The 12,479-nt window shown below is 47.4% G+C and overlaps 1 protein-coding gene and 1 non-coding gene across 2 annotated transcripts in view; one reads left to right on the top strand and one right to left on the bottom strand.

Annotated features, from left to right (window-relative positions):
* Positions 1-217: 217 nt before the first annotated feature.
* LOC130128445 (tenascin-X) overlaps positions 218-12,479 on the bottom strand; it is a 64,846-nt gene continuing 52,584 nt past the window's right edge. The window contains 9 exon segments of the mRNA XM_056298054.1: positions 218-821; positions 1,702-1,865; positions 3,099-3,254; positions 7,036-7,132; positions 7,502-7,653; positions 8,472-8,604; positions 8,844-8,986; positions 9,253-9,402; positions 11,404-11,523. Of these exon segments, the coding sequence (XP_056154029.1) occupies positions 723-821; positions 1,702-1,865; positions 3,099-3,254; positions 7,036-7,132; positions 7,502-7,653; positions 8,472-8,604; positions 8,844-8,986; positions 9,253-9,402; positions 11,404-11,523 (1,214 nt within the window). The 3' untranslated portion in view covers positions 218-722.
* trnak-cuu (transfer RNA lysine (anticodon CUU)) lies at positions 9,932-10,005 on the top strand. The gene has a single exon. It is a non-coding gene; the product is annotated as a tRNA-Lys (tRNA).

Genomic DNA, 12,479 nt, shown 5'->3' on the forward strand with positions numbered 1-12,479 from the left:
ACAAACAGGTCTTCCTGCTGGAGTGTGAGCCGAGGCTGGGGTGTGTGTGTGTGTGTGTGTGTGTGTGTGTGTGTGTGTGTGTGTGTGTGTGTGTGCGTGTGCGTGTGGCTAACATATGTCGAGGTTTGAGCCAAACCACTTTCTGTTTGCCGATTCATGAAGCTGTTGTTCTTTAAAATGCAGAAAAATACCTGAAAAAAAACTGAAGAAAGGTGAGTACTGGATAAAAATACCTGAAAAAAACTGAAGAAAGGTGAGTACTGGATAAAAATACCTGAAAAAAACTGAAGAAAGGTGAGTACTGGATAAAAATACCTGAAAAAACTGAAGAAAGGTGAGTACTGGATAAAAATACCTGAAAAAAACTGAAGGAAAGTGGATACTGAATAAAAAGGGTTGAGAACTGAATGGAAAAACGGGAAGCCGTTTTAATTGTGCTTTATCTTTTGACGGCATGACAAGTTGACTGACCCCCATCCCTCTGTGTGTGTGTGTGTGTGTGTGTGTTTGTGTGTGTGTTTTGTGCACATGCATCCTTGTGCATGTACATGAATGTTTGCGTTTGGATCCACACATCTGTGTTTGGCTGTCAGCACCCGTGTCCGTATGTATGTTTAAAGGTTCATACAAGTTCATAATTGGTTGTGTTCATGAAGAAGCCTCTCTCTCTCTCTCTCTCTCTCTCTCTCTCGCTCTCTCTCTCGATCCCTCTCTCTTCCTTGTCATCCCAGAGCAGGAGGACTGAAGGCTGATGGCCTCATCTTCATCTCAGTGAAGGGGATGGAGAAGTCTTGCCCTTTCCAGGAAGTCCAGATTATTCCCTGGGAGAGACACCAATCAGAAATGAGGTGGTGAGGCGAGTGTGAAGGACAGTCAGCAGGGCGGTCGTGGTCAGAAACAAACCACAAAACCTGGTGTGACCGGGGTTTTACTTATGGGTGTAGTACTATCTGTTGGTGGAGGTCTTCTACCAGCTTGTTCTGCCACATCTGCTGGTTACACACCACAACTTCACTTCTTCCTCACACTCAACACTACCTGCCTTCTTCTTCCTCATTTGAATGCTACGATGAAGATGGGGAACACCATGCCCCCTGTCATTTTTCCTGGCAGAGTCCTACAGACACCAACCATCCACACCACACGCTTCTACAGTCTGCAGGACGTGGAGGTTTGTGGAGGAGCTGCCGACTTAAACAAGCGAACAAGAGAAACGGTCAGGAAGGAAATCTGCTACATGGAAATCTGCTATATGGAAATCTGCTACATGGAAATCTGCTACATGGAAATCTGCTACATGGAAATCTGCTACATGGAAATCTTCAGGATGGTGACTTTAAAAGTATTTCTCCCAATGAGAGCAGGACCGTGACCTGATGACATCACAACAGTCGGAACATCTCACCGAATGTTCACCAGCATGTGGCTGCTGGTCACTTCTCACCCTTTTCGGGCTTTTACAAGGGCCTAGCAAGAACCTAAAGAAGGAAGGATTTCTAGATTTCCTAACAGCATCCAAGCCCGACAAAAACCCAAACACCTCACCAACAGTTATACATTCCATCTCATATCCATATCACTCTGGACGACCACTCACATTTCAGAAAGCTATTTTGAACCTTGGCCTGACATTTTCCAAATACGGACGTTTAGTATTTTGAAACTGAAATGAAATGAAAATGTCCCCATGTCTTGCTCTACCTGGTGTTTGACGTCGATGCCGTACAGCCCGTTGAGGTTGGCCTCGTGGCAGTTCTTGTACCACCAGCCTCCGCGGTACGACATGGCACAGCGCGTGATGAAGGGCATCGGGTCACGGTCCTTGGTGGAGAACAGACGGTTGTTGTGGTAGGTCATGGAGTCACCTGGAACGAGGAACGACGGACGAAGACAGAGAGAAGAAACAGGTGGAGAGTGGGTCGAAGAGGGAATAGAGAGAAAAGGGGCGTGACAGAAGAAGCATTTTAAGGATGAGATTTGTGTTATATATATTTTTTACAAAACGTCAACACAACACACGGCTAACCGGAACAGGCCGGCGTGGGACAGCTGTGCAAGGGATCTTCCTCCTATTCTGACAATGATTCAGACTGAAGGTAGTGTTGGACAAGGGCTCACAATCTAGCACAAGAACAGACATAACATGCACATACGGCCACAGAGAGAAGTGCAGTGCAGTTAGATAAAAATAAAGAGAATTAAAAAATCAATAAGAGCACTTTGATCAAATAATCTCCTTCTTTCAGCTTTTCCCCTGTTTTTCAGGGGTCGCCACAGCAGATTTTACAGTTTCCATCAGGACCCTGTGAGGGCACAGTACCAGTTCGATCCGGTATGGTCTTGTCAATCTGCATATTGATTTGGCAAAATTTGACGCCGGATGCCCTTCCTGACACAACCACTAACCAACCCTATGGACGGGGGCACAGGTAAAGCGCCGGATGCCACCCCAGTATTCATGGACTTGCGCCCATGCCTGTCGCTATATATTGATAAAATAATAAATAGAAAATGTATTAAATAAACAATTTATTAAATAAAAAACCAATTCATTAAATAAATATAAATTAATTATTCAAATACGGTAAATTAACAAGAGAACTGCCCGCAGGAAAACCCTTCCCTAAATGGAGCCGAGTTATCGAACAGCTGGCTCGAAGAAATGAAACGACGACTGAAAATATCACAGATTTGTTCTTTTTCCCGAGATAAGGGCAGAGTTTAGAGGAGGATGCTTGGGTAGGGAGAAAGCATGTCCGTGATTTAGTGCCTTGATTTTCCCCCAAAATGTGGCTGGATTACTACTACGGTCAGGCGGAGTATCGACACGACTGCACTTGTGACTGCCTTGTCAGTAGTATTGCCAGTTAATCCCATTCAGGGTTGTCGGGGGCTGGACTCTATCCCACAATGCAATGTGTGGAAGTGAGAGGGACACATCAGCAGACAATCACAGTACACACACACACACACACCATTCACAGCTATGGATCATTTAGAGACTCCAAGTCACCTAACATGTAGTATGTGTTTGGACTGTGGGAGGAAACCAATGCTAACATATGAAGAACACTTATGGCTCAAGTTGTGTCCCTCACCAGCGGTGCCGCTGTATCCAGCCACCGTCAGCTTGTAGTTCCTCTTGGCCACCTCGAATGTGGAGTATTCAGCGAACACCTCCTCGTCTCCGGCACGCAGGTCCACGCGTAGACCCATCCTGCTCATCGCCGTGAGGATGTGGAGGTTCTCCAGGCCTGCCAGGATCATATGAGGGAGATGAGGGAGAGACGAAACAGCGCCTTACAAGTACTTTCAAGCGTGTAGTGCAGTGTTTCTCAACCCAGTCCTCGAGGACCCCCTGTCCTGCATATTGTCTTTGCAACCCTGAATAGGTACCTGTTTGTAGTTATTCAGCCAATCAGCAATGAATGTTGTCAGATGTTGCACACCTTGCATAATGAAGTGCTGCGAGATGATTGGCCGAGTAAGTACAAGCGGGGCTACCTATGCAGGGTTACAATGAAAACCTGCAGGATAGGGGGTCCTTGAGGACTGGGTTGAGAAACACTGATACTTTCTCGACCGCCCAGAGGAGGCGCTAGGGCCTCGTGTATCAATCATTACAATTCCTGCGTACACACTCAAGGGATTTCTTAGCCCTGGAGCTTGTCTCGGAGACCACCATAGCTCCTGGGTAACCCCTGAATTTAGACACCGGTTGGCTAACACTGATGTGTCTGCAGGCCTGGGTGACTGCTCGTTGCAAGAGGTGGGCAATAGACGTTAGGACAGTGGTTCTCAACCCAGTCCTCGAGGACCCCCTATCCTGCATATTGTCTTTGCAACCCTGAATAGGTGTACCTGTTTGTAGTTATTCAACCAATCAGCAATGAATGTTGTCAGATGTTGCACACCTTGCATAATGAAGTGCTGCGAGGTGATTGGTCGAGTAAGTACAAGCGGGGCTACCTATGCAGGGGTACAATGAAAACCTGCAGGATAGGGGGTCCTTGAGGACTGGGTTGAGAACCACTGGTGTAGAGGATTAAAACGCGTATTCTGTGTAAAACTGAATGTTGGGTTGATGATGAGGTAGTGAAACGCCCCCTAATTAATATTCATCCCTACTGACTGCATGAAGACCACCATGGCTAACGCTGACAGGGGGGGGGGGGCTGCAACAGAAATGTCGCACAGCGTGACATCGAAGTCGTTGGGGAGGTTGAGACAGGTTAGGTGGACGCAGCGTGGCAGACGTGGTGAATGCTGCCGCCTCAGAAAGTAGGGCGGTCTCCGAAAAGACAGTTGCAAAGTGTTTTACAACAAACACAAACCACATTTAAAACAGAGACAAGACGCCTCAGTGGGCTTAACAGCAACACAACATCCTGTCCTTAGACCCTCTCATCGGATAAGGAAAAACTCCCTAAAAAACCCCTTTAACAGGGAGAAACAATAAGAAGAAACCTCAGGGAGAGCACCAGAGGAGGGATCTCTCTCCCAAGACGGACAGCGTGCAATGGATGTTGTGTTCACGCAATTTACACAACACAACACTGAAAGAGGATAACAGAATTATAATGGAAGTAAAATTTACGAAGAACACGATGCGCAGGATGCCGACATTTGCTTAGAAAGTGGCGGACGCCTTCTTTTGTGCGTATGCAATGTTTATAAACGAGGGCCCCGTGTACTTCGTGACGATAATTCGTTAACCTCTTCCATTTACACCACTCTGTGGACTTTAAAAGGACAGTAGTGGTTTAAGTGGTTTAAGATTCGGGGGGGGAAGTTCGACTCTTTTTACCGAATCGAGTTCGTACGAGTCACTTACTGAAGAGAGCCGGGTTTTCCGGTCACTCAAGTCATCGAGTCAGTCACCCAGAGCCCGGGCAATCCCCCGCTGGCCCCAGTGCCTATAGCAGCATGCGCACCAGATTCCCACCGGCCCAGCTGGCTAACTTCCGGTTTAGCTCTCCTCCGCGAACTTGGATGGGATCCAATACTACTGGGTCTACTTTTGGTTGCTCGGTCTGCGAGGACGTGAGCGAGGACTTTGCCGGTTGTTGACAGGAGTGAGACACCCCTGTAGTTTCCACATTCCACCTTGTCCCCTTTCTTGAATATGGCCACTAGTAGAGCATCCCTGAGCTCTGATGGAAGTTCTTCTTTTTCCCAGACCTTGAGGAGGAGGGCGTGGATGTGGTACAGGACCTCTGGTCCACCTTCCTTTAAGATCTCAGCTGGGATCCCATCTGGACCGGCAGCCTTGTTGTTCTGAAGGTTCCTGATGGCCTCTTGAACCTCTGTCACGGTGGGAGTGTGTCTTCCCCGGTGTCCTCTCTGATGGGAGTCTGGGGAATGTGGCTGGCAACGTCTGGTTCAGCTGTGCTGTTGCGGTTGAGGAGTTCCTGGAAGTGCTCCTTCCGTCGGGCGTTGATGGACTCATTGTCCTTCAGCAGCTCCTGCCTGTGCTTTAAGTGCAGGGGGTTTACGCTGTGGTTGCTTGGACCATAGACGGCCTTAGTGGTGCTGAAAAAGCCTCGGGTATCACCCAAGTCTGCCAGTCGCTGGGTTTCCAGAGCCTTTTCTGTCCACCAAGAGTTCTTAAGCTCCCCCCTCACCCATCTCTGGACGTCTGCCTTGGCTCTGGACTGAGCCTTTTAGCCTTACAGGTCGCACGCATCATGTTGCCAGGCACAAAAGGCTTTCCTTTTCTTGGAGATGTGCAGGCTGTCCCAGGTCCTTTCTGTGTCGAGTCTGCATGGGTTTTCTCCAGGTGCCCCGGTTTCCTCCCACCATCAAAAGACATGTTAGGGTGCACGTTAGGGTTACTGCTCCTGTCTGTGCCCCTGAGCAAGGCAATGGAAAGAAGAACTGGAGTTGGCCCCCGGGCGCTGCAGCTGCCCACTGCTCCTATACAATATGATGGGTTAAGTGCAGAGGGCACATTTCATTGTAACCTACAATAACAAAATAAAGCGACTTTCTCTCTAATTAATTTGATGCATTTCACAAATACAGCTAATATAAGGGTTGCACAATTACGACACGTTGTCTCGCCTCGTCTTCGCGGTTTGCGCTAGCTAGCTGGAGGGGAGTGAACGAGTTAATGGAGACGAGGAATTGCAACTCTGCAAAAAGAGTCGCTCGTTTCGAACAATTCATTCATGACTCGCACATCACTAATACATCCTCTGTTAAAAACCAAACCGGGTAGTTTTTGGATCCAGACTTCCTCATCATATAACCACATATATTATGGACCCAAAGAAGTACTAAATATAGTTTGATGTAGGGTTCAACAGAGGGTGTTACTGAACACATGGTTCATTACCGTCACCTGTTGTTCCAGATGTTCCAGATGTTTAATCAATGTGTTATTAAACTTGAAACAAGTGACTTTAATAAACTACCTGACAGAATAGAAAACCAGCAGTATTGGTGGTACCTGAGGACCTGGTTGAGAAGCCCTTGTTGATCGAGAACCAGCTTCCCCTTTTAGAGGAGAAATTTGGGTTCTGAATACTTCAGATCTGTTGCATGACGAGAAACAGATATTGCAGTGTGAATCATGTTAGTACCACTTATGTACTTTCACAGAGAGGGCCGTTTTACTAAAGTGGCCCTTGGACTCTCAACTTGACTTCCGCTTCTCAAGTAATCGCCGATCTTACGCTTTTGCAGTAGCAAGACTGCCATAGTCCAATGAACCCAGACACTCCATTTGATATTTAATATGAACAGTCTGAAGCTACTTGACCTTCATGGACCCCTGGCTATGCCTCACAGGCCCTGGGGGTTCCCAAACCCCTCTGGATGTGCTGATGTAGGACACAGATTTAAGAAGGGATGACAAGCAAAGCCGGTCCTCCATGGAAAATTCAACTAAGGATGTTGTGTTGGGTTCAACACTTCATGTACCAGATTACACTTGTTGAGGCGCAAGGCTCCTCAAAAGATTGTGTGTGTGTGTGTGTGTGTGTGTGTGTGTGTTGTGTTTTTAGGTGTGCTGGATGGTTGTAGTGTTCTCACCCAGCCAAAACTCCCCACTCAGGTCTCCAAATCCTTTGGCATAGTCCTTCCAGCCTTTGAAGAAGTCTACTGAGCCATCTTTTCTCCTCTGGAAGACCTGCACAGGGGGAACAAAGACATCCATGCATGCACCCACCCACCCATCCACCCACCCACCCACACACAAACACACACACACACACACACGACTGAATTCATTTACAAGACAGAAGTGGAAGTTTTCCCTCGCTAATAAGCCTCCTATATATGCGTCTCCTCAGTGTGCCTTGCTCGAGGACTCTGGCAGTGTAAGTGAATTATGTAAACATAATTCTGGTCACCAGCTCACAGTGGGAATATGCCCTCATGTCACCGTGGCTGAACCAACAACATTTCTGTGACTAACGAGCTCCATATTAGCTGTGGAGATTACTACTATCGAAGTTTGGTTAACTTGATGAAACATTTTTAGGTGCGCTTGATTTACCGTCCAGCCGCCCCCGTCCGTTTCCATGTCGCAGTAGACCATCAGAGGTGAACCCTGTTTGCCGTTAGGGAAGACCTCCGCCTCACCCGACTCCTTGATGCCATTCAGCAGCTCCTGGGAGCAGTCGGTTGGGAAGGGAAACCGCAGGGAACCTGAGACAGACAGAGAGAGACAGACAGAGATAGGCAGACAGACAGACAGACAGACAGATAGGCAGACAGACAGACAGACAGACAGACAGACAGACAGACAGACAGACAGACAGATAGGCAGACAGACAGACAGATAGACAGACAGAGATAGGCAGACAGACAGACAGACAGACAGATAGGCAGACAGACAGACAGACAGACAGACAGACAGACAGACAGACAGATAGGCAGACATACAGACAGACAGACAGACAGACAGACAGACAGACAGACAGATAGGCAGACAGACAGATAGGCAGACAGACAGACAGACAGACAGACAGACAGACAGATAGACAGACAGACAGACAGACAGACAGACAGACAGACAGACACAGACAGACAGACAGACAGACAGACAGACAGACAGACAGACAGGCAGACAGAGACGATGTGACAAAAAAATTTTAAAGGTTAATTTACATTTTGTATGTTGGGCGCTCAGTAACACCCTCAATCACTCAGACAATACATGTGCGCACTAACACACAAGCGTGGTCTAGTCTCAGTCAGAAACATACACACTCATTTACTAGCTTTCGCACACACACACACACACACACACACACACACACCATCACAAGGCCAACATGCACAGTCACCCATGTGATGTCTCTGGACTGTGGGATAAACCCACGTGAATGTTAACATGTCAACTCCACAGAGACAAACTGGAATCAAACCCACGACGCCCTGACTGCGAGTCCAACAGTACCGAAGATTAAACCATCGTCCTTTCCAGACACGGAGGCACCGATTCTCCTCCCCGTGTATCTTACCTGTGGTGAAGTCTGTAGAAATGGCTGTCGTGTGGACCCCTCCCGTCTCCGCCTGCAGCTGGACGGTGTATTTAGAGCCTGGGTGAAGTCTGGCCAGACTAAACTCTGTTACTGCACCGTCAACGGTCACTTCCTGTGAGACAGGATCCAGGGGTCAGATAACGATGTCTGACAACCGTTTGTGTGATCGTTGTTTTCACATGCTTGCAAGAATAACCTGAACAGGGTTTAATCAGATAACCCCGCCCCCCTAAAGTTATTTCTATCTACCATGTGGTACCACAGGTCAAAGGTCATAATGCTGGAACATCATTACATAATGTCCCTGTGATCCTTGAAATGTAGTCCACCTGCAGCCAAACTTGACCTGACCTTTGCTTCTTGACCTTCCGTCTGATAGGTCAGTTTATAGGTGCCCACAGTAGCGGCGGGTGGTTTCCACGACAACAGGGTAGTGCGAGGGGTCACTCTGCTGGCCTGTAGATCTTGCGGTCCCCCGCCATCTCCCCCGGAACCTAAGGAAAGGTCAAAGGTCAAACGTGGGTCAGTCTGTGCTTTAGACGGAAACCTCCAGTCAGTCAGGTCTGTGACTGTCCGTCTGTCCCTCAGACAGGCAGACGGGCAGGCGGCTCCTCCGCCAGAGAGCGACAGGACAGGTAAAGTCACTGTTCTGGTTTGTTCAGATGTGTTACTGCCCCAACCACTCGCCGAGTCTCACAAAGGTGACGACAACTAGCCGGAGTACTCTCAACGGCTTGTGTGTGTGTGTGTGCATACTGACCCCTAGTGGTGGTGAATGTAGTCGTGGCAGGGGCGCTCCCCAGGTCTCCCAGCTGGCTGGTGATGGTGACGGTGTATTTTGTGGACTCCTGCAGGTCACCCAGCTGCTGCTCTGCTGCATTTCCAGACACCGTGATCCTCACCTCTGAACCTGGACCGACAAGACGAAGGTATTCAGCACTCCCACCCTACTCCACCTTCACTCCCCACCCTTCCCCGGCTCCCCCGGTCAAATCCCCTCGTTTCCTATAAAATCCTCTTCCTCACCTATAAATCTCTCCATGCCCTTATTCCCCAGCACCTATCAGGCCTCCTCAACCCCGATATTTCAACCCGCGAGCTGCGGTCCACAGACACCGACTTGCTTTCCATCCCTCACACCAGCCTGTGGACTTTTGGGGATAGAGCCCTTAGTGTGGCGGCCCCCCCACCCTGACCTCTTTGTTCAACCATGTTTTCTGTGGTTTTATTAGCTCGTATAAGAAACACGGGGAGCATAGTGAGGGAAGTTTGGATCTGTAAGTTGTTTTAAATAAAATAAAATATCCAAAAATAAGCTAACAAAACACAATAACCTCTCATACTTCAATCCAAATTGTGTTAACTCCTGAATTATTGGGGCTGACACCCACCTACACACCCCCACAATTATTAAAGAACACACACACACACACACACACACATATGCTAGCTCAGTCGGTAGAGCATGAGACTCTTAATCTCAGGGTCGTGGGTTCGAGCCCCACGTTGGGTGGGTAGCTTGTCTCAACTCAAGATGGCTGACAGATGAGTGACAAACTCATACTGTAGATGGCAGCGTTGACTCTGCTTACGGGCCGTAGGTCGAGCAGCTGGTGCAGGGAAGGCTGCTGGACTGGCGGCGAAGCCCCACCGCGGTGGATTGCTTAACGCCGACAGTGTGCCAGGAGAGTAAAACTATGCGGTTTAGTGGGAATACTGTTAATGGTAACCATCATGTAACGGATCACAGAGAGTTGAATCAGTTCATCTGGACACCACGTTTACTGAGAGACACGTTTCATCGCTCGTCTAAGTGACCTCTACAGTCTCAACTGACTGCAGGTGTCCCCACCCTATAACCCCACCCAGGTATCCCCACCAAACAATACAGTGGCATAACATGCAAACATGGGTGTGACCATTAGCTAGAGTTATAATGGCCATTGTTTATTGACTGACCGCCAGTAAACAATGTATCCAGATGAACTGATTCATCGTTCTTTGTATCCAGATGAACTGATTCATCGTCCTTTGTATCCAGATGAACTGATTCATCGTTCTTTGTATCCAGATGAACGGATTCATCGTTCTTTGTATCCAGATGAACTGATTCATCGTCCTTTGTATCCAGATGAACTGATTCATCGTTCTTCGATTTTCTTACCTGGATTATTGAGCAAGCGTAAAGACATGACGTAATGGAAATATTGTATATTTATTGAATATTGTAAATATAGTGTATATCATGAATACTGTGTATTGTAAATACTGTATTGTAGGAATACCATTCATTTTGAGTGCTGTATATTTAGAAATGTGTTGTTGTAAATATTGTATTGTCAGAATACTGTATAGTGGCGACCCCTAACGGGAGCAGCCGGAAGTAGTAGTAGTAGTAGACTGTATAGTGGTAATATTGTATATTGTGAAATACTGCACTATGCAACAGTTTCTTCCTCTATAAACTCTTGTTATAATAGCTGCTCTATACACAGCTTTAGAGACTGTCTGGTCATGCATGCAAAACAAATCAGAATCAGAAATACTTTATTGATCCCCGTGGGGAGAGGGGACATGTATGAATATCAGCGCCCCTCCCCCCAACCCCCCCACTGACAGAGAGACAATCAGATTCAGTACCAACCACTTAGTACACATTAACCAGCAAAGTGTCCTGTTTCTGGGTATTCTTCAAAGACGAGCCCACGGCTGACACCGGGGGCGAGGCGATGTGGTATTCCAACTCCATCACTGTGTACTTGGTGTACATGTACGCAGAGCGGGGGGAGGAAAATGCAGCGTGGCAGATTTCCAAAGCAAGCTACAATAATGTTAGACTCAGCTGAGAAGTACTGACCAGTGTGTGTGTGTGTGTGTGTGTGTGTGTGTGTGTGTGTGGTCAACAACTCACCTTTGTCTGAACTATAAACTATGGCGTATTTGTCGATGGCAGCCAGTGCCGGTCGCCATAGCAACAAGGCCTTGGTGTCAGTGACGTTTAACGCACGAAGGTCAGTCGGTGGGTCGGGGGCTGGGAGATGAAGAGGGAGACAGAGGGAGAAAGAAGGAATGAGAGAGAGAGTCAAAGAGGGAAGATGACGAGCCCAAATACTGACAGAGATACAGACAGTCAAAAGACACACAGACAGAAAAACACACAGACAGACAGACACATTAATGGACAGACAGATAGAAAGACAGACAGACAGACAGACAGACATGTTGATACACACAGACAGGCAGACAGACAGACAGACAAACACACAGTGATAAGAATGACAGACAGACACATTGATAGACAGACAGACAGAGACAGACAGATAGATAGATAGACAGACAGACAGACAGACAGACACATTGATTGATAAACAGACAGACAGATAGACAGACAGACAGACAGAAAGAGATAGATAGACAGAGACAGACAGATGCACTGATAAGACAGACAGACAGAGACATTGACAGACAGACAGACAGGAAGACACACAGACACACACACAGACAGACAGATTCTGAAACAGTAAACTCTGTATTTCAAAATTGAGACAAAATTGACCGTTTTCAAGTTAGAAAATCCCCGAAACAAGAACAATACTCTGCCACTGCAGTGAGACATTTTAATACTCTGCCGGTGCAGCGAGACATTTTAATACTCTGCCGGTGCAGTGAGACATTTTAATACTCTACTGGTGCAGCGAGACATTTTAATACTCTGCCGATGCAGTGAGACATTTTAATACTCTGCCACTGCAGTGAGACATTTTAATACTCTGCCGGTGCAGCGAGACATTTTAATACTCTGCCGGTGCAGTGAGACATTTTAATACTCTGCCACTGCAGTGAGACATTTTAATACTCTGCCAGTGCAGTGAGACATTTTAATACTCTGCCGGTGCAGTGAGACATTTTAATACTCTGCCACTGCAGTGAGAAATTTTAATACTCTGCCGGTGCAGTGAGACATTTTAATACTCTGCCGGTGCAGTG

The sequence above is a fragment of the Lampris incognitus genome, chromosome 18 (genome assembly GCF_029633865.1).
Source record: "Lampris incognitus isolate fLamInc1 chromosome 18, fLamInc1.hap2, whole genome shotgun sequence".
NCBI lineage: Eukaryota > Metazoa > Chordata > Actinopteri > Lampriformes > Lampridae > Lampris > Lampris incognitus.